The 24,714-nt window shown below is 37.4% G+C and overlaps 1 protein-coding gene and 1 long non-coding RNA gene across 4 annotated transcripts in view; one reads left to right on the top strand and one right to left on the bottom strand.

Annotated features, from left to right (window-relative positions):
* Positions 1-24,714, top strand: part of TRMT9B (tRNA methyltransferase 9B (putative)) — a 114,066-nt gene that overhangs the window by 61,553 nt on the left and 27,799 nt on the right. For all 3 annotated transcript variants that reach the window (XM_053941258.1, XM_053941259.1, XM_053941260.1), the window contains exon 3: positions 24,155-24,300. In XM_053941258.1, the coding sequence (XP_053797233.1) occupies positions 24,275-24,300 (26 nt within the window). In that variant the 5' untranslated portion in view covers positions 24,155-24,274. The remainder of the gene's footprint in view (positions 1-24,154; positions 24,301-24,714) is intronic.
* LOC128787245 (uncharacterized) lies at positions 100-24,686 on the bottom strand. The gene is made up of 3 exons (XR_008430634.1): positions 24,612-24,686; positions 22,466-22,555; positions 100-1,620 (listed from the first exon to the last, which is right to left on the bottom strand). It is a non-coding gene; the product is annotated as an uncharacterized LOC128787245 (long non-coding RNA).

The raw sequence follows: 24,714 nt of genomic DNA on the forward strand, positions 1-24,714 counted from the left end.
TTTTGCAGTTATTTTTACAACACACATACATAAATGCACAACATGTTAATTATTTCAATTATGAAATCTTAACAATCTTATTATTTTAATATAATTGCAGGTTTGGTAATCAAGAAGACAATGGAAATTTCCGGCTTATTCCAGTGAATAAAGATAGTTTAGAAATTACACTAGCCTCTGTAGAGGAATTGCTTATTCGTTAAACATTATTAAAAGCTGTATTTCACCTTCTGAGTACCTAAAAAAGTGAAAGTGATAATATAGAAACTGGAAGTCTATTATGGAAGTAAATTCTTAGTCTTGCAGCCATTAGGAGTGATTACTGAGGAAGTGTTTATGTACTGCTATCAGTATATTTTACATAATACAGATTCATAAATCTGTTGAAGAATGTAATTCATCATAACGCTTATTTTATGTAATACAGGTGAGCTGACCAAAGTAAAAAATAGCTCTACAAATAAAACAACCTAAACTATTCAGACCTGGAGTAATTGATTGATCAGATTTGTCACATCATCCCACAAGAAAACTGTCTGGTATCATGATTTGGACAATCTGGGGTCACATTAAGTTTGCACTAATGGAAAGAAAAAAGTATATGGAACTATCTGGCATTTGTGGATTAATTAGTTAATTTATTAGCATAATACAGTTTAGATCCTGATTCAGCAAAGTATTTTTTTCAGCAAAACATGTCTTACCTTTCACCATTGTCACAGAGTAGTCAGTACAGGTTCATTGCACTTTTATGTATATAAACATCTTCCCAGAGGACTTTTTATTTTTATTTTTATCAAAATATCTTAAAGTAATTTTTCTGCTGTCATGCTTTAGACAGCATTATGCCAAAGCAAAAATGAGATTAAACTGTTTATATTTTTCAATCAAATTGAAGAAAACCAAATGAACCAGTATTACACAGGACAAGAAAAAAGTTTGGTTTTCAAATGTTTCTGCTTTAATGAATGATGGCGGCTAAAGGAGCGGTTATTATTTTGCAACCTTTTAACATACCAGTAACGATTTGTAAGCATTGCATTATACCTTTCCTGTTTCAACCCTCATTGAGCATCTCTAATTTTTCAGTTTTTACATTCTTCAGAACGGGATATGTTTGCTCAGTGTCTAGAACAAAAGGGCTCTTGATCTTAATTGGGGCCTTTGGCTTCTATGGTAATCTAAGCTATTAGGGAACAATAGCCTACAAGACTGTTAGCAGTATCAGCAAGGACATTTCAAAGGCCATTAATGCCAGCTAAAGTTCATGTATCACATGAGAGGCTGCTATTACTATGAAGTTAAAAATGGCAGTAGCAAGATATTATTAAGCTTCTAAAATTCACTTTGCTTTTGTGAGCTAGGATTTTAATAACATCAAATTACTAGTTTAGAATCTGAATCTTCTGATAATATATTGGATAGTAACTTGGTAGAAATATGTGGGTGTCTAATGTCACTTCTATTTATCCTTTCCATCACCAGTGACCTGCAAAGTCCAAGCATAGGATCCTTTAGGGGATTCACATCATTCTTGATATATGGAATCACTCTCTGCTGTTTAAGGCTGTATCTAGTGGTTTAGGAACTGTCATTCAGGCAAAAGGCAAAATGTTCTTCCTGCAAAAGGAGCAGACAAATGTAGGGTTGTTAGAGTTTCATCCCGTGTGCTCTGATTCTTATTTAGTTACAGGAAATATCTAAAATCATAGGCACTGTGATGGGAAATTCAATTTAGGATGGACAATACAGTGTACATAAAGATTAGAAAAAGGAAGCAAATATAAATTAATTCAAAGGTAATGATAATAATAAGCGATAATGGTAAAATGAGTGTCTATAAATAACGGTTAATCAAATACTCTTGTATATGCATATGTCATTTTGTGTCCTTACTGTCACAAGCTGTTGATTCAGTGGCTGTGTCCCTTCTGTAAGTTCTTCTCTACATGAAAATGCACTCAGTATTGTTCAAAAGTCTCCATCTGGGCTACGCCAAGCACATTGTTAGCTCAGGTTAAAGCATGCTCACATTATCTAAAAATTTGCAAATCTTCCAATAGCCTTCTTTATCGTTTCTCCAGATAGGTAAGTAAGTTCTCATGTTGTTGATTTAACTCACTTACTTAATGTCCCCATAGAGTGGACACAGTGAGGTTGCAATTGTGCAGACACTTAAACTGAAGAACCTGTTGCCAGGCTGGGAAGATCCTGGAACTCAGATGCTCTGTGATGGACACATCATCCCTACTCTAATCAGGGTAATCTCATAGGACTGAATTTCTTCATAGTGGGCTTATTTTATCTACTTTTTTTAGTGATCTTGGGTTTTTACCTCCTAGTATGCTATCATTGGTCCATAGAAGAGCTTTCCTCCTTTCTTCCTTTCCGAGTTCTACTCTTTACTCACGTCTCTTCTCTTAAGTCCCCTTTGAAGTACCACCTACCCAGGAATCATGCCTTGTTGGGAGAACTCATTTTGAGCTCTCTTTTTTGGTGGCTAATATCATCGTTATTTTTTAAAGCAATCTCTTTTTTTTTACCCAACCCCTAACTTTTTATTTTTTTTTCTGTAAGGAGAATATGTAATTACTTGAAGAACACAACATAAATATCTGGCACTACAGACAGGCTGGGATTTATGAGAAAGCTCAGCTTTTAGGTGATGTGGCAATATGTGATTTTGCAGCCCTGAATTCATCCCCTCTACTCTCTATTTTGCTCTCAATAATTTGTGACCATGCCCTCTGTCATCATAGCTGCTTTTCTGTGATAATTGTAGCCTGTTGAAATTAGAGTAGTAGTAGCAGATAGGAAGAAACTTCCAGATTTAGACCTGTTCAGAGACAGCAAACTAATATGATGAAGGCTGAATTTATGGCTAGGAACCTATTTCCCAGTTTTAAAGGGCACTATCTTGTGCAATGTAGCTCATCTGTGTACTTGATATATTCAACTTACTTAATTAGGAATGTCCTGTGAAAAATGATACCATATATCTTGTCCTTGTCTTGTTAAATGTGTCACCCAGAGGCATATTCAGAATTCATGTATTCCTCCTCATGATGAGGAGGAATTGGCTCCTTTTTTCTCCCTAGTGCTCCAGATAAAACAGCTGGGAGCGTAGGGATGTTATTACTAATAAAGGAATTGAAGAAGAATTTTGTCTTCATGATAAGCTAGCATAAAAGAAATGAAATATTATTTAGCTAGAGGTTTATGCAAAACTCATAACTGCAGTATCTGAATATCAGTTTAACAATGAAGGCTGTCTTGAAAATGAAAAGTCCTCTTATAATGATTTACAAGGTAGCATATTATTTGTTTCTTGCTAAAATCAGTACCCAGAAATACAAGCTTGCACATAGCACATCAGGCTAGCTTGGATGTTGCATTCACAGGTTGAGTTCCTGCTGGAGCAATATTAACCCTGAGAATAAATAACTGAAAGAGTTAACTCAGAGAATAAGTCATTAAAAATGCCATTGCATGAGGCAGCCTCCTGTTAGTGTACTCCAAGGTAGTCTACATGGAAGAGTTACCACAGAAGGGTGAACTAGGCTATGAAAGTTGGCTTCCCAAACACCCTAAAATGTTTTCTGCCTTTTCTCTCATAGTCTGAAATTCATCCAGCTTCCTCATTTTTTCTTCTTTAAGATGAAATTAAAAGAGGAGATAATTAATTATACAAATAGCTGTAAGTATTTGAAGTATTGGTGTGATATCCTCAGCTATAATTCATAAGAATCTGGCATGATTTTCAAAAATGTCAGTATGTCACTAAGGCTTACTCAGTGTTGTTTTACAAACAAGGCATTTGTATTCTCACAAATAAGTATCATCCTTTCAAGTTCAAGTTTCAGATATCACATTAATAAGATAAATTGTAAAATAGATTAGGAACATTGTAACTGTTGCCTTCTTTTACATGAAGTCATGTCAGTTGTGAAGTGTGAGTAGCAGGAAAGTGAAATGAGTTCTGTTCAACTATTAGAGCTCATTGAGCAATTAGATTAAAAAAAATAAGTATTCTTCCAGGTTCAGCTTTTGTTTTCTTGTGTAAAGAGAGGAAAACAGAAAAAACTTTGAGAGCACTGATATGTATATAAAGTATATGAGTAAAAGTCCATCTTTTGCTGTGATTATGTAATTGGTTTATATGAGATATTTTCAAACATTAGTGGAAGTTTAAACTGGAACCCTGACATTAATCATATAATTTTTTCCTCTGAAACAGAGCCAGCAACTGCCACATACAGGATTTCAGCTTATATGGTCCAAGTGCAATGACAACAAGACTTAATTGTAGAATCTCCTGATTTACTTTTCTCAGTTGGGTGTTGAAAGGAGCAATTACTTTGTGAAACTCACCTAGATGAGGAAAAAAATGCCACATGTCCTAACCTGATATTTCCCATGATTGGAATTTTCTTGTCAAAAATACTCCTTTAGCAACTTTTGTTCTGGCTTACAGAATTAATTTATTTCTCCTGTCTGTATTCTTAGAAAAAAATGATGATGTTCCTTTACTTTGGGACTGATATTGGATGATACTGTATATAGAGCAAGTCTAATGAGTTGTTTTGAGGCCATGTAACAACAAGCAAGGTCACAAGGCTGCTGAATTTCATCATTCAATAGCACTGTCAATTTGTAAGGCACAAAATGACATTGCAGTTCAAGATTAACAGAGCATCCTTATAAGAGAGAAATAAAGAGAAGAAAAATACTAAGCTTTTGGATGTCTCTAACAAATGAACTGGAGTTCCTAGAGGCTGTTTTTTTTTTTTTTTTTTTGTCAGCAGAGTTCACACCAACTGCCAATATGTCTGAGGAATGATTTTCTATTATGGACATCAAATCTGTGAACCAGAGGTGTCCTTTTAATATTTATACAGAAATTATTTCATCGTTTACAAGGCAATTTCCTCTAAATTTCTGTTCAATCTTTAGGATTATGCCCTGTAAGGTGTTTGGAAAATGCTAAGAGCAAGTAAAATTTCTTAGTGAGAGAACTTCTTTCTTGGGGGAAATCTGTCCTGCTTTAAGAGAAGAACTAATGCCCTCCTTTAGGTCTGTACAATTTAGGAACAAAAAAAAAAAAAAAAAAAAAAAAAAAAGAAAGAGGTAGATGTTTTGGAAATACAGGAGTAGTTCATTAAAGTTTCTCAAGATAAAGATAACCAATGTATTGTCACAGAAGTAAATTAGAGAGGTAATATTATTTGTCTTGGAAGACAAATTAACCACTGTGGATGAGGTAATTGAGAGGTGAGTTGGCAATAATCATATGCCTGCTGAAAAGGAAATAAATAATGTATAAACATGCAATTTAAAAAATCCCTCCTGATTTGGGGCTATTGCTCTTGTGAAGCTAATAGAATAAGTATCCTGGGAAGAGCACCAGTAAAGAAAAGCCTGGTGAGTAGCCAGCTGATGAATACATGTAATGTTTGTAGTGTTTGTGATAAAAGACAAACTACCTTTTGAGCATTAATCCTAAAGTAGCTGTTACCTTGACAGCTTCAGGTAAGGGATGGTTGTAGTGTTCATCTCTCCAGATTTGCTTTGAGCTACTAATAAAATATTAGAACAGCTTGTCTTTTTAAAGGCTTCATGTGGCTTTCCAAAGATTTGGATTGATCTGTTCCTGAATGGCAGTTCTGCATACAGAATTGAATTTGGGGAACCTGACATAAAGGAAAGACAAGCAGTTATTTATGAGGTCATCCAACTTAATGGCTGCCTTAGTGGGAAGCCTGTTATGGAAATAAAGCACACTCTGTTTCTGTGCTGTATTTTGCAGGTCCTCAGGCTGTATCTGACTGCACCTTGTGTTGTGTCACTGGAACACAGGCATGGCTGCTGAGCTCCTGGCCTGGGTGGGCTCCAAGGTGTCTCCCTGTGGTGTGAACACATTCTGTCCTGCCTGCCTGCTCAGGCATTCCACTGCATCCCCCATACTGCGTGGTGGCAATGTTCCCTGGCTTGCTGGCTGGGGGTCCTGCTGGAAGAAAGCAACCTCAGGTGGCAGTGCAGCAGAAAATGTCTCTTGCAGCATAGTCATGTGAGCAAAGCATCAAGAAGTACGTAGTATTTTAAACTGTACTCAGCAGTGGCTCTCTCAATAATCTTTTATGGACTATTCTAGGTCAGCATGGTGTGGTTGGTGAGCCCTCAGAAAGGATAGAGAAAGGCCATTTTGGCATTTCACACTACCCTAACAGCTGACTGCTTCCTCCTGCTCCTGCTCATAACCCTACAATTAGAATACAAGCCTGTGCATGTTTCTGACCCTGCTTCTGTGGATGTGCAGCCTCACTCAGATCTGAATCATGTCTTTATGTACCATTAAGGGAGTGTCTCACTTGGAATTTGGGTGATCCTCATATGATATACTAAACAAGTAACAATGTCTGTACCTGGATTATTCTTGACAACTCTGTTAAAGGAAATATAAAAGCTTCAAATTTTCTGTGTGCAAACTGATCCTTGAAAATGATCCTTGAAGCTGTTTTTAGTGCTCCAAATTTGATTCCCAAGAAATTCATCAAGGTTAGCAAGACTACAATTTCCTACTTACATTGCAAACTAATCTTCTGAGATATGCTAAAGTTTATAGTCAGTATGTACACCCCCTAAAAAGAATTTTTCTTTTAGAGGTCCTCAGGATGTGCATATGTTTTGTCCATTCATTTGTTTACTGAAAAGGAAGTTCAGCTATAGAGATTGGATTTTGATAGTGAACTTGTGACAAATTATACAAATATCCTTCTGTGCCTTTTAGTAGATTTTCCTCTATGGAAAATACTTGTTAAATCATGTACTTAGTTCTACCACACTCTGATACTATCACACTCTGAACACTTTTGATGTTTATCTTCTCTAGCACTGAGGCGTTATGTTTTCAGCTGATGTACATCCAGTTACTTAGCAATAGAACTTAACGTCTTCTATATTAATAGGATTGTTGGAAGGTGTGAACGGTCCTTTGACAGAGCTATTAAGTCAGCCCTGGAAGCTACAGCTATTTTTATACATGAGGGATAAACAGAGAGAAGTTTAATATTGATACTGAAAATTTTATTCTGATCCGTAGCACCTTGTGATCTGTGGCATAGCCTTAGGGTATGAGCTCAACAGGCTGATCTCAGAAAATTGGGTAACTGCTTGCTCAGTTCAGGTTTTTGTCCATATATTAACTTCTTACAGTTTTGTGCATTTTGTGCATGTGTGTAAGTGTAGCCATGTTTTAAGGTTCTACTGCAGAAAAAGATTTTCAATTCTCCTCTTTTTAACAGCAGAAGAAAAATATTCAAAGTGCAGGACTGTGAGATTATTAAAAAGCTGCAAGTCTTATTCTTGGCAATGAAATGAAATTATAAGTAAACACTACTGACATATTCATCAGTTCAATTTGTTCTCTAAGACTTTATAGAGCAGCAGAAAGGCCTCAACAGCATTTGCCTATTTAATACTGCAGCCGTTTCCGGTTCAGAGAGCACAACACAGAGAGTTATCAAAAATGACCATCCAAAAATCGAGACACGTTCCAAAACATTGTCAAGAGAATCAGTGAGGATGATTTCCACTTTCTGCCCTTCTCCTTGTCTCCTGGGATTGTCTGCCTGCCATCATCATCAGTTTTATCTGGCCTTCTGGGTCTCCTAGACATTGAATGTGCTTTGTTACCAATGTATTGGAGATTCTGGTCAGTAGGGCGATGACAACATCTGAATAGAGAAAACTTGGACATACACTGAACGGCAGTTTGAAGGAAGTGGGATAACAGCAAGGCTCATCCTGTGTAGTAGCAGGTGTTGACAAGATTAGTACAGTTAGGAATATATACAATTAGACATATTACATTATATCATTTGACACAGAGCCAGAGGAAGAGCTCTTCCTCTGTGTTACAATACCGTAGAAACTGTGTAACACTTTTAGCAATTTCCTTTGCAAGGAAGAAAAAAAAAAAAAAATTGAAGAAGTAGTTACAGTGTTTCCACTGGCCTTAGTTCAAGATGAAAATAAAGAAAATTAGTATCACCTCCTTTGCTGGGTCACTGCAGAATGCTTTTTGGCATTCTAGCGAGAGCACTTTGGTTGCCAGGAGACAATAAGTTAATTTTGGAAGGTAATGCCCTCCAAGCAAGTAATGCCAACATTCTAGATCAGAGTAAAATCTAATGCTCTGTAGCCAGACTGCCTTTTAAAAGGAATTACCTCTCTACCTTACTGATAATAAACAAACTGCTGCTGCATTGTCTGTTGCTGGCAGAACAAAATCCTGAACAGTAAAATCTTAGGGGGCTGTTAGGTAATCAACATAAAAATAATGCTGCAGCAGGCTCATCTAGGTTAAGCCATCTGCTAACTATGCTGGTACATATGTCAAATGACAGACTGCCAAAACTGTTTTTCACAATCTTAAAATACGAGGGAGACCAATGAAATGCTACAGGGACAAATTCAAAACAAGTCCACAATTAAATGTGTGGCATTAATTTCACCATATGGGACACGGCAAGCAAAGGGTTTTGGGACACTAAACATTTACTGATGTTGTTAAAGTCTATACACAAAACCATACTGACACCTCGGTGTGGAAATAGCAGCAGAGCAATGTAAGAGACACAGGAAGCTGTATTTCTGATGGTGCTTGGTGGTACCAACTATAGCAGTACAGAAGCATTTCTCTTCAGTCTAGCTGCAAAACTGAATCTTCATATATTCAAGCTCAAGGTTGTCAGAGTTACGGAGAATTCGTGGAAGATGAATATTTGAGACAGGAATCACTTGTGCAATTGTTTGAGCTCTTCTGGGTGGAGATGGGATTCATAATTGTAGGGATTGGTTTGAACTGAAAATCTTTTGATTATTTGGGAGAATGGGTAAATAGGCAAATGGATTGCAATGGTCAGCACATAGTGAACTCTGACATTGAACAGTTTAGACATAGTTCAGGAGAGTTTTGCAGTCAGTGACTCATGCAGTACCTGAGAAAGTTCAAGTAAGTTAAGTCAATAAAATCTACCTGACTGCTAAAATTATTGTAAACTGACAGTGGAATTACAGTATTTACAGAGAAAAGAATAGTGAGGCCTCAGAGAAGAACTGCAACAGATATTTGAACATTAGAGAAACTGTCTTATAATGGCATAATTAAAGATTATAAGATAACTGAGAGGTGACTTGATTATGGTACAAAAGTTCCAGGAAAATATCATCAGGTAGTAATATTCTCTTTCAGTCTAAAAAAATTACACCACAAACCCCAGCATCTGGGAATAAAAACCAAGCAAACCTGTAATCAGATGTAGAATCAGATTTTTATCAGTGTGGGTGATTAACTTGTGCAATGAAGTAAGTGCTTTATGAAGTATGATATTTTGTGAAACACACGTAACAGGGCCTGTTAGAGAAGTAATAGAGCTGGTTAGAGATGTAGATAAAATGGCTTAGCCTGTGGTGTCCAGAGGGGTGTCATCAGGTTACTTGTGGTCTCTGAACACTGTAGCATAAAATATTTTTAAAGGTGTTTGAGCTTCAGTTGAAAACTTATAATGGTCCACACATCCAGAAAGATTGAAAACTATCTGAAAGAATGCTAAACTAAAGAAAGCCAAATTCATGGTGAGATAATACCTTTCATTAAAAATGGGAAAGTACACTTGTATCTCTATATCATAATTTTAATGTATAGTCTAAAATACCTATTTTAACTTCAAAGTCTTGAAGTCTGAATCTAGTAATTACATTTTCATTCTTAAAGTTGTTGAAATTTTCACAAATAATGTGGCAATTTTCAACATTAATTACAATGTAGTTTTTTAAGCTTCTGTTCTAAAGTACATCTTGTATTTCAAACACATGAAAATAAATAAGAAAACATTAAATTTATATTTTTAATAGATTTGTGAGTTTTCAACTTCTGATTTTTGAAGTAGTATAGCCATGGTGGCTATTCCTACATGAAAAAGAATAAATTTATGGTTCTTGTTTTTACAATGCCTTATTCCATATATAGCTTTTAGCCTAGAAATTGCTACTTCTAGACAAAAATTGCCAGAGAAGCTAAATTGACAGCTTTGATTGAAGAGATGGAGTTTGACAGATAGCAATGAGGTGCTGCAGTGGTGATGCTCTTTGCTCTGCTGGATGAAACAGGCCATAGGACTGTCCTGAATGACCTCCTGTATGAACTGGGGGTGTGTGTGTGTGTGAGATCCAGTTATGAAGGTGGACTACAGCCTACAGCAAATGCAATGTGACTACTCTCCAGCACTTCTTTGTGGTGTGTGCATAACTGTTTTTGGGCCCAGACAGATGAATTATTTTACCTCAGGCACCCAACCAGAGTGTTGCTGTGTCAGATATTACAGGGCCTGCTCGCAAGCATTGCTTGGATGCTGTTTTGGTCGTGAATGTACATGTTGTGTGACCATTTATACAGGAGTTGGAAGCCCACAAGGTTTTTAGGATGAATAAAGAGTCTAATACCCTTTACATTTCCTATCAAACTAAAACCAGTTTCCTTAACTTCAGCTGTAGAATCTCCCGACTGTGAAACCTAGGGACAAATCAGTATTGAATATACAAGCACCTATTATCCTTGTTCTACCTGAAGAGAGAAAACTTAGGAGAGCTGACAGAAATGGCTTAAGCTTACATGAAACTCTTATATTAGAGCAGCAGTTGACAGTGGACTTCAGAGCAGCTTGCAAAGGATTTTGTTTTGAAATGGAGCTTGTCCTTTTTTAGATGGGGGGCTTTTGAGTTGAGAAAGGGAAATCACATTGTAAGTGGTGCTACAGAATGATGTGCTCTTCCTGAAACAGTCCAATCCCAGGTTGCCAGTGCAGTCTCTTGCCTGGCTTAGCTATCATCAACTCTCACACTTGAATGAAAGCCCAGGACCTGTAATACTGTAACAAAATGCTCATGGTGTTCTGATCTTAAACAGATATTAACTAAACCTCCTCCACTCCATTTTCCGTCTCCTTCCTTTCCATGTTGTATCTTCATTATTTTTCTAAATGTTACAGTTCTTGTGGGCCATATGTTTCATGTTTGTAGGTGTAATATCAAAGATAATTTTCCCAGAGTTTTTTTAGTACATTTTAGAACATTTTCATAATATTAAATAAACCTAATGATGCATAATTCCATCTTCCCTTTGAAGTCACTTTCAAGTATCATGTTGGATTTATTTGACCTTCCTCTCCCTTTTGGGTGTTATAGCCATAGTAATTTTTAGCTTTTTCCCTTTCTTTTTCTCATTCACTTCTTACAGACTACTGTAGAACCAAAAAAAAAAAAAAACAAACCAAAAAGCAAACAAACAAAAAAAAAAAAACCAAAAAAACAAAACCCGAAAAAAACCAAACAAAAAACCAAAAAAACCCCCACCAAACTTTTGACCATTCAGAACTGCTATTATTTATTTTGGTTTAATATTCAAAATGATAAATTCATATTTACAAGCTCACCTGGAGTGTAAGTGTTCTCTAGTTAATATTGGAGATTATGTTTCTGTTCTCTAGTTATACTGGAGAGGAATTACTTACCTATATTGGGCTAAAATCTGTTGCCTTTAAAATTGTAAGAAGTTTACATTTTAATTCAATAGAGGCAGGATATAATTAATTAATCACTGAAAATGAAATATTTAAAATTCCCTAGGAATGTAGCACCCACCAAAATAGTGCCACGGAAATTAGGTGACAGAACAAGCCCAGAACATAAAAGAAGTTGTGGATGCTGGGAGCTCTAAGAGGAAAATTCTCTCCTCCACTCTAATATTGAAGGATAATTTACAAAAAAGTGAAGAAATTGGTCTTTTCTGTAAACATTTAAATTGCTAATGAAAAGCTATATAAAATAATTAGAAAATCTATAGAAACTTGAATATCTGAAGGAAATTCATTAGTAATACCTGAGTGATGTACTGTAGCATATGAGAGTAGTTTTGCAATGGGAATGGTAATTTTTGATAAGATGAAGTTGCCAGTAGAACAGTAACATCCTTATAGAAGGGATTATTTCATTATGATCTGCTAAATTTCACACCTTTGACTTGTCTGGATTTAAATTTCCACTTGACATAATTTTGTTCAAGTATTATACAATATATTTAAATTAATAAAGAGATAGTTGGATTTTGGCCTTTCAGAAGAAAATAAATATCACTAGCTGCAATGCTTTAAACAGTGAATCAAGGCTTCCTCAGCTAGAATGAAATAATATTAATTATCACTGCTTATTTTTTTACATCTGCCTAACGTAAAAATTGCATATTAAACAAGAGGATGGTAGATAATATATAATGACCTATTAGTATAGGATGGCTATTGTTTTAGGTAGCAATAAAAGTCATGAATAATGTTTTTATCATATTAATGCATTTAAAGACATCTCTCCTGCTGATCTTCAATCTTGTACTAATCATTGTGTATCCAAGTAAAAGAATTTATTCTCTTCCAAGTGCAAATAGAAAATTTAAGAGACAAATCAGCTTGTTTTTGGCTTCCACAGAAAGCTGTTAATTTTGCCTTGTGCAGTGCTGGACATGTGCACTGAAGATGCAATTTGCTTTTGCCAGATAACGCCAAGCTTCCAAGCAAAAAAAAATTAGAGTTCTTATTTAAATTTGATACAATTTCCAGTGTTGCTATTCAAGACACATTTAGAAATATTGCTGACCCCAGTGTAAGACTTGTACAACCTGAGAGTACTTTGATCCAAATGTAAGCTGATACAGAGAAGTTTTGTAAGCTTGACAAATGTAGGGTGTAGGAAAATTCCTGATCCCCAAATTCCAGCCTGATTATGGAACCATTAGTTTTATGACAGCCAAGGAACTACAATAGCAATGAGCAATCCCTTGATTTATATTTAGAATTTTCTGCCAATGGTTGTAGCATTTAGAAATATTTTTTTTCATTAAATTTCTCTGACGTCTCCTTGGAAGTCTATTGAAATTGAACTAATTCTTTAAGCTTTAAGCAGAAATTGTACTTTACTCTGGGTTCTACTTGATTTTTGTATTTAGGGGTATCACCAGAATTTTAATGTATAAAAATAAAAATAGAGAAGCCATGAGGGTTTCAAGGAGTTATGATAATTATTGAAGATCCTTATATATATAAACAAAAATAAGTGACTAAGTTTAGTAGAGGAGCTGAAGACAATGTGCTGTCAGCTGCAGTATATCAAAACTGGTGAGCAGTGTATAGCTCTTTTGAAAATTTTTTTTTTTTTTTTTTTTTTTTTTTTTGTCATGGAACTCTGGGAAGCAGGTCACAAACAGGAACACTTACTTGTCTACAGCACAAAATGTATTTGTAAATTGTACATTGTATTAGGTATTATGACAAAGGCAAAATGCCTGTCAGTCACACAAACACACACACATATATTTGTTCCACTGTTCTCAGTGCAGTTCTCTCAGGTTTACAGCGAGCTAGGTAGGGATACAGGTGCTGTATAAGCAGGATTAACTCACAGGAATATCAGACATTATTTCTTCTCATTACTTGGGCCCCTAAGGGAGCCATGTTGGTATAATGAGATCAAAGACATTAGATAATTTTAATGTGCTTAAGTATCTCCATTCCAGAAGAATCTATTTGGTTTTATTACGGATACAGTATGCAATTTAGTTGATAATAGCAGCATTGAGCCTTGAAATTAAGCAACACAGCTAAGGAAGGGCTGTGTGGCAAAATGTGTTTCATGTCTGTAATTACAGACTTCAAAAACCCTCTCTTCCCTTGAAATCTCTTATAGATTGCCATCTAAAGGGAAATTTCTAAAACTGAGTTGAATACTGGATATTTTCAAAACTCATGTGGGAGAATCACAGTAACGTAAGAAACAGTAACTCTAAGATTGTTGTAGTTATAATTATTTTGCAAGAATCACCTTTTTCCCCAGGAAGGTACCAGTGGTCATGATGCATCCTCTAGAAAGATATCCAAATGTTTCTCAGTGCATCTCACCTGCAGCTCAAGATCTAATTACTCATTTTCACTACCTTCTTGTAATAGCATTTCTGTTTTGCAGAAGGCTGAAGATGAGTCATGGAGGAATTGTCTACCAATCATGTTAGCATCCATTCACACAGCTGCTTAAAAGGATTTTATCAGGGGATGCTTATTCACTAGGATGCCTCAAAAATTGGATTCTGCAAAATGTACCCATATGAAAATCTTCATGCACATAAGCAGCTTTACTTGAACAATGACTATCATTCAATGGCCACAGAGCTAAGTTCATGACTCTGAAACTTTTTAGTCCTATAAAGCTGATAGTTATTTCTCTGGTGTTGGTAGTTATGACTTCAGGATGTTGAAGAGGAGCAAAGCATAAATCTGGGCTTTCAAAGCTTAATTCTACAGCTCCTTAATTCTTTCAAATACAAAATCCAGCAAAATATTTCCTGATGCGTTTTGATGTTGAAATATCATCTTTTCCTCTGGTCATTACATGTGGCCTTGTGCCCATACTGTAGGACTGCAGTACATTAATCAGGAGTGTAGTGTGATATCTTGGAGAAGCAATAGGAAGGGATCTGCTGCCTCCTGCCCACTCCTTCAGTGAAGGTGTTCTGAAGCCCAACATGGTATTTAATTTCTATTTATGTATTCCCTCACTTTGACTGGGAAGTTGCTCTTAGATCTGTGGGAGGAAACAGACATTTTGTGACATACACATATTTGAGAAAAGCCATGAGACTCTATTATTTCTGTATAGTGAGTATAGACAGAACCAGAAATAGGACTTAAATCCCATAATGTAGCCTCAGGCCAGTTCTTTTTAGGGATGTATATGTCAGAAACATGTGACAACAGGGAGTTGAGATGAAATGCTGTGTTACAGTTGTCTCTGTTATTCACTGCTAGTTTGGCTTGCAGTGTCTGTGCAGGCGCTTTGGTTGAGATGACAGTCATGGGAGTACAGCTGTTCTGCTTTGAGGGACGGCTCATCTGGAGTAGACAGATGCTCTGAGCTGGAGCAGAGCCTAAACAGTGAGCCCAGCTGGATGCTAGCTGGCTTCTTGCTGGTCAAACACCTTCTCAAAGTCAGGCATACTGGGAGGTGCAGCACAGGGACACAGATGTCTGAATAAACTCAGCCAGGCTTCAACTTGGAGACCTCCCAACAAAGCATTCGGTAGTGACAAACCTGAAGCTCAAAGAGGGACAAGAACAAAGTTTCCTTGAGGGAAAGGAGATGACAATTTCTTTTTGGGCACTTTGCTTTTTAGCTTAACAGTGATGTGTTAATGCTTGGAACAGGCTTGAAGCAGCACTGTGCCCAGTCAGTGCTCTGGGAAATAAAAACCCATGATCTCCAAGTGACTCTGTGACATATCTGGGCTTGGGTGTTACTCATGCACATCTGTCCTATGTCCTGAACTCCTGAAGCTACCCTGACACCCTGCTATGTATCTAAAAAGTAAAAGATTTGTAGGGAGACAGGAATTCTACAGCAAATGAGGGTAAGGGTTTTCTGGTTATAGTGGTTGTGGATGAGGATGGAAGGTAGAGTTTTTTGTAACTAAAATATTTTACAATAAATGTGTTTGTTCTTTTTAAGCACAGTATTTTGTCTGAGAAAGCCAAGTTGGCTTCTGTGTAGAGGTTGTGTGGGAGACCTTTTCATTTACCCACTGATATTTAATGGCATTAGACAGCCTTCAGACACACTTGTCATTGATTTGCTTATGTATTCTGGAGAAAATACCAGAGGAGCACTGAGGCTCTGTGGTGTGTAGCTATTATGTATTTGCCTTCCTGCTTTAGCTTGAGCACTGCCAAAGTCTTTTTCAGGACTTCAATAAATCCCTAGGGTATGTTATAAAAAACTTCTGTATGAAGCAATAATTCCCATTAATAATTCCCAGACAATGAGGGAGAACCCTAGGGTTTTTTTAAGTTAAAATAATTCACAGAGAATTAGATGAAATATTGTAAAAAACATTTGGAATATTATCAAGAACTTGATGATACAGATCACTTGATGATACAGACTACTAGACCACTTGATGATACAGACTACTGACATCTTTCTTTTTTTCCTTTGAAAAAACATTTCCTATTTTCATTTAATAATTGAATATAGTATGTATATTTGGTCCATTATTGTGTGTTTAGAAGTGGCTGTGTAGTCTCCATCACTAGCAGGATTCCAGCAGATCCTTATCTCCCAGAAAAAAAAACCCATATATCTCATAACTGAGGTATGGTTTAGAAATTGAGACATAGTTCCCTGTAAAGTTCATTTTTTCCATAAGTTAGCTATAGCTTCCTCGTTATCTCCTGTTTCTATAACCTTTTTTACCTCTTTACTCTGTCTCCACTGCAGAGGATTTTTTGAGTATAACCTGTTGAGACCCCTTCCTCAGATTCAGGAACAGCTGCTTCACAAACTAGTAATTGTCACAGTTCTTACTGAGAAGTTTCTGGGCATCAAAAAAAGGCTGTCCCACTCATTGTTGACATGCAAACCATAGCATATTGCAATTAAAAACTTCCTCACTGTGGAAAAGAAAACCTTCTCTCCTGTGGAAAATGCTGTGTGTGCAGCAGGTAAGCAATCAAGGAAAATTAGGCATATTAGGAATTTTGCCCACTTTAGTTGAGACTGGGCAAAGAAAATTTTGGATTGAATAGCAGATGGTGTGTAAGATATGATTTCTTCTTTTGTTTAAGGAAAAATAAATCCCAGTAGCCCATCAGTTCCAGACTAGTCTCAGAAAAAGGACTTTCACGTCTTCTGCAGTGAATTACATATTTTTGTTCAAATCTATTGGACATTAAGAAGAAAAAAAAACCCAAACAAACATTTGTCAGAAATGTCAGTTTCTATTTAAGAAAGCTTCATCACAGTTGTTACAATTCTATTACTCCCCTGCACGCCAAATCAATCAGAAGAGCTTGGAAAAAACCAATCAAACAGGCATTCTTAAAGGCTTGTTCTTGTTTGAATTAGTCTCCAAGATCTTTCAAATTACAAAGCCCACATTAGAATTTTTCTAAATTTCTGTTCATGAGGCTCTCTTGTATTAGATTTAAGTAGGCTACATACAATAGCTTTTTATTTTTGTAAAGTACTATGAAGCCAGTCAGAGCCAGACAATATAATTAGTTTTTCTTATTCCCTGGACTGTCCCAGTAAGGCTGTTACTAACTTTGATAACATCATGGAGAGTGACTCAGATACACTTGCAGATAATTTTCCATTGAAATTGGATGCATAATTTCTATTATAAAAAAAGGCAGATAATTAATGGCTCTGATTTTATTTAAAATATTTAAGCCTTGTTAACTCTTTCAGTTAACTTTACATAAATAATAAAATGAAACTGAAGTGTAGAACTCTAATTGCTGGATATCAATTATAAAATGATTAATTTTTCACTAAGATGCTAATGTGAGCTTTAAGAAGCAGCTTGAGTAGGAGGCAAGATAGGAAATATGTCCAATACTCTGGCAGAGAAGTGTGAAGACAGAAGGCAATGTCCCTTATAAAAGGACTTTGGCTAGGAATGCAGATGGGATTCTTCCTTGAGACAGATACAGTGCTCATCATTGAAAGCTCTACTCTTTTAGACATTTGTCTCTCTTATGGCACTAACAATTTGGTATCTGCCAAAACTCATCCATATGGTAAAATTTAACCACATAAGGATGGCATTCATGAAAGACAGCACATGGTTCTTGTCCTCAGCTGGCTTCTGGAAGATGTGAATAATGGGGTTTGTGGTTTTAGGAAAAAAAATCTACCTTTTCCTAGGAGTTAGATTTCCAAATCTGAAGTATTTGGCTCTTCATCTACAGAGAATTTTCTGGAAAAGCCTAATGCTATTTTATTAAAAATTTAGCCTTATATTCAGGGATTCAATAAAGTTGTCTTTCAATCTCTTGTCTGTCACAGAGAACTTGTGCCTAGGTCTAGAGTCTTCCTGAGGTTCAGTGCAAAGTTTCCTAGAGTAGAATTTAAGCAAGTTAGTTCAAATACTGAATGTGGGCTACCTATGAGTTTAGTCTCCTTGATAAGTAAATTAAGCCCTCTATATTGCAATTCTGCTCAAGATGGCGAACACAAAGTTTAGATACTGATGTCAGAGCCATTGGGGACTTAAACACATAGCAACAGGTAGACAAGGCTAAAACAAAAGACTTGGATCCCAAGAGTAATGGCCATTTCTGAAAGTGCAGCCTCACACATTTGTGGTAGAAAGCAAGGTTGAAAAAAGCAGCCTGAGGCTGTAGAACAAAAGGTTGTCCCCATGAACCCACCAAAGAGAGGGGAAGCTATTAAGAGAACCGTTGTCTCAAATCTTAAAAATAGGGATTTTTATTTGCAGCTACAACAGGTTGCTTCTCTGTTCAAAATTTTTGCTGAAAACTCACTAGAAGATAAGAAAACTCACATTCTATTGTTTCTTTCTTTCTGTCACTGATGCTTCATGCTTAGTGAATGTAGCTGTTTACAGTGAAATTACTCATGTGCCTGTAGACTGCTTTGTAAAGGGTCATCTTTCTGACTGAACTCCTTTGAACACTATTGACCAAAGAATGTGATATTTCAACATGTTTCTGTTCTTTCCTTTTGTAGAACCACAGAATCATTAAGGTTGGAAAAGACCTCCATGACTGGGTTCAATCATTAACTCAACATGACCATGTTTATGATTAAACCATATCCCCACGTGTCACATCCACACATCTTTTGGACATTTCCAGGGATGGTGATTCCATCAGTTCCCTGGGCAGCCTGTTTGAATGCTTGACCACTCTTTCAGTGAGGAAATTTTTCCTAATATTCAGTCTTAACCTCTGCTGGAGCAACTTGAAACCTTGTCTTTTCATTTGTTACCTGGGACAAGAGACCAACCCTACAACCTCCTCTCGAGTGTTTGTAGAGAGCGATAAGGTTCCCCTTGAACCTCCTTTTCTCCAGGCTGAATACCCACAGCTTCCTCAGCCACTCACTGTAAGACTTGTGCTCCAGAGCCTTCACCAGCTCCATTGCCCTTCTCTGGATTTGCTCCAGTCCCTCAATGTCCTTCTTGTAGTGAAGGGCCCAGAACTGGACACAGGACTCAAGATGTGGCCTCACCAGTGCCAAGCACATGGGGACAATCACTGCCCTGATCCTGCTGGCCACACTATTGCTGACACAGGCCAGGGTGCCATTGGCCTTCTTGGCCACCTGAGCACACACTGGCTCATGTTCAGCTGCTGTCAGCCCCGAGGTTCTTTTCCGCTGGCAGCTTTCAGCCACTCTTCTCCAAACATGTAGTTTTGCATGAGTTTGTTGTGACCAAAGTGCAGGACCTGGCACTTGGCCTTTTTGAACCTCATACCACTGGACATGGCCTGTCAATCCATCCTGTCCAGATGCCTCTGCACAGCCTTCCTGCCCTCCAGCAGATCAGCACTCCTGCACAGCTTAGTGTCATCTGTGAACTGACTGAGAATGCACTTGATTCCCTTGTCCAGATCATCAGTAAAGATGATAACAGGACTGGCCCCGAGCCCTGGGGAGCCCGATAGGGACTGGCCACCAGCTGGATGTAACTCTATTCACCACCACTCTCTGGGCCCATGCATCCAGACAGTTTTTCACACAGTGAAGTGTGCATCTGTCCAAGCCATGAGCAGCCAGTTTCTCCAGGAGAATTCTGTGGAAGACAGTATCAAAGGATTTGCTGAAGTCCAGATAGACAAACATCCACAGCCCTTCCCTCATCTACTAGGCAGGTCACCCTCTCATAGAAGGAGATCAGGTTTATCAAGCAGGACCTGCCTTTCCTAATCCCATGATGTCTGGGCCCTGGTTGTGCTGTATGTGCAATATGATGGCAATCAAGATGATCTGTTTCATAGCCTTCCCTGGTACCAAGGTCAGGCTGATGGGCCTGTAGTTCCCTGGCTCCTCCTTCTGAACCATCTTGTGGATAGGAATTTGCTAAATTCCAGAAAATTGGGCCTCTCAGTTAGCCAGGACTGCTGGTTAATTGTGGAAAGTGGCCCGATGAGCACTTCCACCAGCTCCCTCAGTACCTTTGAGTGGATCCTATCTGTCCCCATGAGTTTGTGTGGGTCTAAGTGATGTAGCAGGTTGTTGATCCATAATCCCTTTGGATTATGGATTATGGAGACTTCATTGTGCTTCCTCTCCCTGTTTCTAGCTCTGGGGGCTGGGTACCCCAAGGGCACCTGGTTCTGCTGAAGCAAAGAGGACATTATGTACATCAGCCATTTACTCATCCTTTGTCACTAGGTTTCCCTCTGCATCCAATAAAGGCTGGAGAGTCTCCTTATCCCTCCTTGTGTTTCTGATTCATAGAAACATTTTTTTGTTGTCTTTTGTGGCAGCAGACAAAGTTCTAGCTGAGCTTTGGCCCTTCTATTTTTTTCCCTTCATAACATCACAACATCCTTGAAGTCCTTCCAAGTTGCCTTCCCCTTCTTCCAAAAGTGATACAAATTAATATTCCAACAAAAGAATAGACCAAACTTGCCACATCAGCTATAATGCAAAGTCACTTCTTTAGGTCAGGCAGAAGTATCCTTCTTATAGCCAAGGAAAACGACTTCCTCTGTCTAGCCTTTATGGATGTTATATTTTCTTTTTTGAGATGGTCCTTTCTAATAAGTATGTATGTACCACTTCCCCTTCCTTTTCTGGTAAGCCTATGTAAGTGTTTCTTATAGAGCAGAGCCAGCTCGTCAGGATCTATAAAGAGACATATTTTAAAAAGGCATATATTAGCTTATCAAAGTTCTGAAAGGATTTTTGTTGATCTGAGGGACAAATTGGTTGGTGGAGATGACCAAGAATGCCTTCATGTGTTACTGTAAATGATTTATGAACCCTGGGTTTTCATGGCATGTTAAAAATTCATATGAACATTAGATTTAAAATTTAATTATCTGAACTAGCTGAAGCACTTCTTCAGGCTTGTAATTGGGCAGATATATAGCATTATACACAGCAGGGGACACTTGGGACTTGTGTCCAGATCATCAGATGTGTGATGTAGCCTACTGTCATTGATGAAGGGTCTAAATTTGGTACTTGAATAACTTTAATCATCCAAATACAGACTATGTCAATAATTTATGTTTACTCTTATCCTGATTTTTCTAAATTTCTTTAGACATATTTGGATTAGTAGACAGTAACAACTTACTTAACTAGGAAGCACTACTAAATGTGAGTGGTGATAGTGAAATCTGACCCTGCATCTGCTCTTTGCAGGAAAAATTATAAACCAGTTACCTTGCACTTAATTTTCTTCTTTATTCAAACCACATGGCTTTGTTGGGGCTGTATTCCTCTTACTTGACCAGAGTCATCTGAGCACATTATTGAAGCACACTAAACATGTGCTCCAATTTAAAATGTTGAACTGGCTTTTTAGCAGAGTATGAGGGACCACTGGAAGGCAGATCATCCCACCTTTTTAAGAGTGTGACAAACTGCCTTGTGCAGCTGCCTGTCTCTCTCTCCCTGCTATCCATGTGGGAGTAGGACTGTTAGGTAGTAATACACCTGGTCAGACAGGGAGTTTTAGGTACCAAGTTACCAGAGATTAATCCATCAGAGATGTCTTATTTTTCTTCTTTTTCCTTTTCTTTTTTCTTCTTCTTTTTTTTTTTTTTTTTTAATTGAGAAATCAAACAGGGACCTATGACGTTCTATTTTTTGTACAATAGCAAAATATTGGCAAGGAAACTAAGGAAAGATTCTGCAAGTATCCTCTTAATATTGACAATGGAAGTAAACAGGGAGATCCAATCATTATTCAGAACTTCAACCAAGATGGCAAATAAAGTGTGGTTTTTATGTGTGCTTATGGGATTTAATTTGCTAAAATAACTTCTCTGAGATTCCTGGAATAAGAAAGCTAATAAACTGAAAAGCTTCAGAGTTGCTAAAAGGAGTAGCTCTTTAAGCATTTGGTTTGAGAATTTGTGTGAGCTGGAGGAAAACTCAAGAGTTATATTGTCTTAATTATACTTAAATTTGAAATCCTAGGGATTCCATCTTCTAATGTTATAGATGTTATAGCTTTGAAGGAGCTGAGATAAAGGAAAATTAAACAATCTACAAATAAAGCTTTCTTGCATAGAAGAGAGAAAACAATAACTGAGATGGGTTATGTAAATGTTTATATTTCAAATGTTCTCTGCCAGACTTCATACAAAATATCAAATATTCAAAGATATTTAAGCTAATTGTTTATCTTAATCCAGATGGTAAAGAATTGCTCCTTATAGTAGAAGTGAGCATGACAATCACAAGTATGCATTTAAGTAGAAAGCAATGTGCCCAGTTCTGTAATAGAAATTTGTAGTTCTTGGCTTGACGGTCATTTAAGGTTAAGAAGGGGCTGCTTGTGTAAGAGGAAGCCACAGGTAAATGGAGGTATCAGATACTGCACCTTAGTTCTCAGAGAAGATACTGTGGTTGTCACAGGACTGGCAGTTCTTGTGACTTTTGATGTCTCCTTCTTCATGGAGCCTTGTTATCTCTGAAAGGAAATGTAACCAGCTGTGAGCCTCTGCACTTACATCTCCTTTGAGGAAATAAGGGCAATCAGTGAAGCAGCAGAACACTGGCATGTACTGACCAACCTTTCTGGCAGCAAGAATCAGCCTGCTAGATGTAGCTTCCTTTATGAAGATATCGTATAGCCTACAGTGTTGATTAGAAGGGCCTCACTGTAGGTGAGAATCTTGTCCCTGTCTCTCCTTATCTTTCAATGTCCTAGTGGCAGCCTTGGACTAGGAATGTGCAGTCTGCTCTCTGGAGATCAGGGATCTCCTATCATGATAATGGTCACTAAGAGTGGAAAATGTTACATGAAGAACATGCCTGCCACTGATCAACAAGTGGTTTGTGTTTCAGACCAACAGTTCTCTGATTGAGGCAAAGTCTTTCAAAACTTGCCACCTCTCCTCCTCAGAGTAGACAAACAGATAACCATTTCTGAAATACACTTTTTTTTTCCTTTAAAGCCCTGAAAATTCTCAGTAGTAAAAGTAATAATAATAAACTTGTGGGGCTTGAGGTATAACACAGAAATAGGTTTCCTTTTCCCTGTATACAGTCACTTCAGAAATACCTGCTGCCTGAACTGGGACCAGCCAGCCAGTCCTTTTTGAGTTAGGCCTGTGCAGAACAGAATATAAAGTTTGCATCAACCTTGAGTGATCCTTTGATCTTAACAGCTGTATGTCCTGCATGCACACCAGCATGAACTCTGAAAGGCTTTATTTATATGATCTTTCTCCATCAGAGCATGAGCTCATCCTCCGTCATCCTTCTCACAAGACTCCTGAATAAGGTCATAAATACTCATGGAAAGGTTTCAGAGTCTTGAGGATATGTTTAAAAGGCGTGACACAACCTAGCTTTCTGCCATAATGTAGAATTCCTGCATCCTGGGGTAGTGGGCCTTTTGGGCTAGGGTGTCCACTAAACTGATCTCCAGACTCAGATAAGAGTTTGAAATGTGAAAGCTGAGCTAAAGAGACAAGGCAGAATCATGGGACTACTGACTGATCTGTACCTCTCATACTACTCATATGCTTGAGGAGTGATTCAGATGCTTAGATGATGAGTATGGGTTGAGAGTCTGTGTAGAACTGGAAAATACAGTTAAATGAACAAATGAGACACATGTACAAAGCAAAAACATTTCATTTGTAACAATATCAAACAGAAAGTAGAGAAAATATCATGACTCTTGGAGAAGAGCACTGAAAATTTCTGATAAATGTTTGTTTCCATTATTAAAATATGACCTACATATAATATAAACCAAACTGCAGAGTAATACAAGTAAGACAAGAACTACTAATGCTGCAAAATACTATTAAATTCCAACAAATTATATGTTTCAAAAATATTTTAAGTTCATATCTATATAGTACCAAGGAAAACCAGTAACATTTCTAGATTGTTTGATTGTAGTTATTTATCAAATCAGCACAAGAATCTCAAGGGGCAAAATACAGAGGTACCAACCTAAAGTCAACTCGTGCTCAAGAACATTTTACACAGCTTTTCTATTTAAAGATTTTGGGAGTACTGCATTTCAACCACATCTTTTTACTCCTTGTGCCAGGTGCTTTTGCCGCCACTGGTCATTCTCTTGTCACCTAAATGCTCCAAGTAAGATCAATGGAGGAACATGTTCATTTCTCCCTGCTGGCAACAACAGTATGCTTCCAAAGGAGAAACCTGAATGTTCTTGGAAAGTAAGCTCTATGGGTAAGTCTAAAATAGCTAACCATTTCAAAGTCTGCTAAAGTTCTGTTGTGTATATTGGGTGTTCTTACTGCTATTAGCATACTTCAGAGGCACAAGAAAAGTGAACCTACAGCTTTAGTGATCTAAAGAAGGTATATTTTCAAGATGAGAAGTGAAATTCAGAAAGACAGTTTGTTATTAAAAGTGAAAAAATCTTTGTCAACAATTAAGTGAAAACCTCAGTTAAAGACCCAGCTGGAAATTACAGGCAACTCCCTTCAAAACGGTAATAGTTCCATAATATACAACCAGGATAGCAACTCAGTACTTACTGCCCCTGTGAGTGCAGTGAATCCCCCTGCTCTGCATGGGTCTTCTTGGGAAGTAAAGCTGAGGGAGCTAATGCCTGGAACAAGGATAAGAAATTTCCAAGTG

This window comes from Vidua chalybeata, chromosome 4 (genome assembly GCF_026979565.1).
Source record: "Vidua chalybeata isolate OUT-0048 chromosome 4, bVidCha1 merged haplotype, whole genome shotgun sequence".
NCBI lineage: Eukaryota > Metazoa > Chordata > Aves > Passeriformes > Viduidae > Vidua > Vidua chalybeata.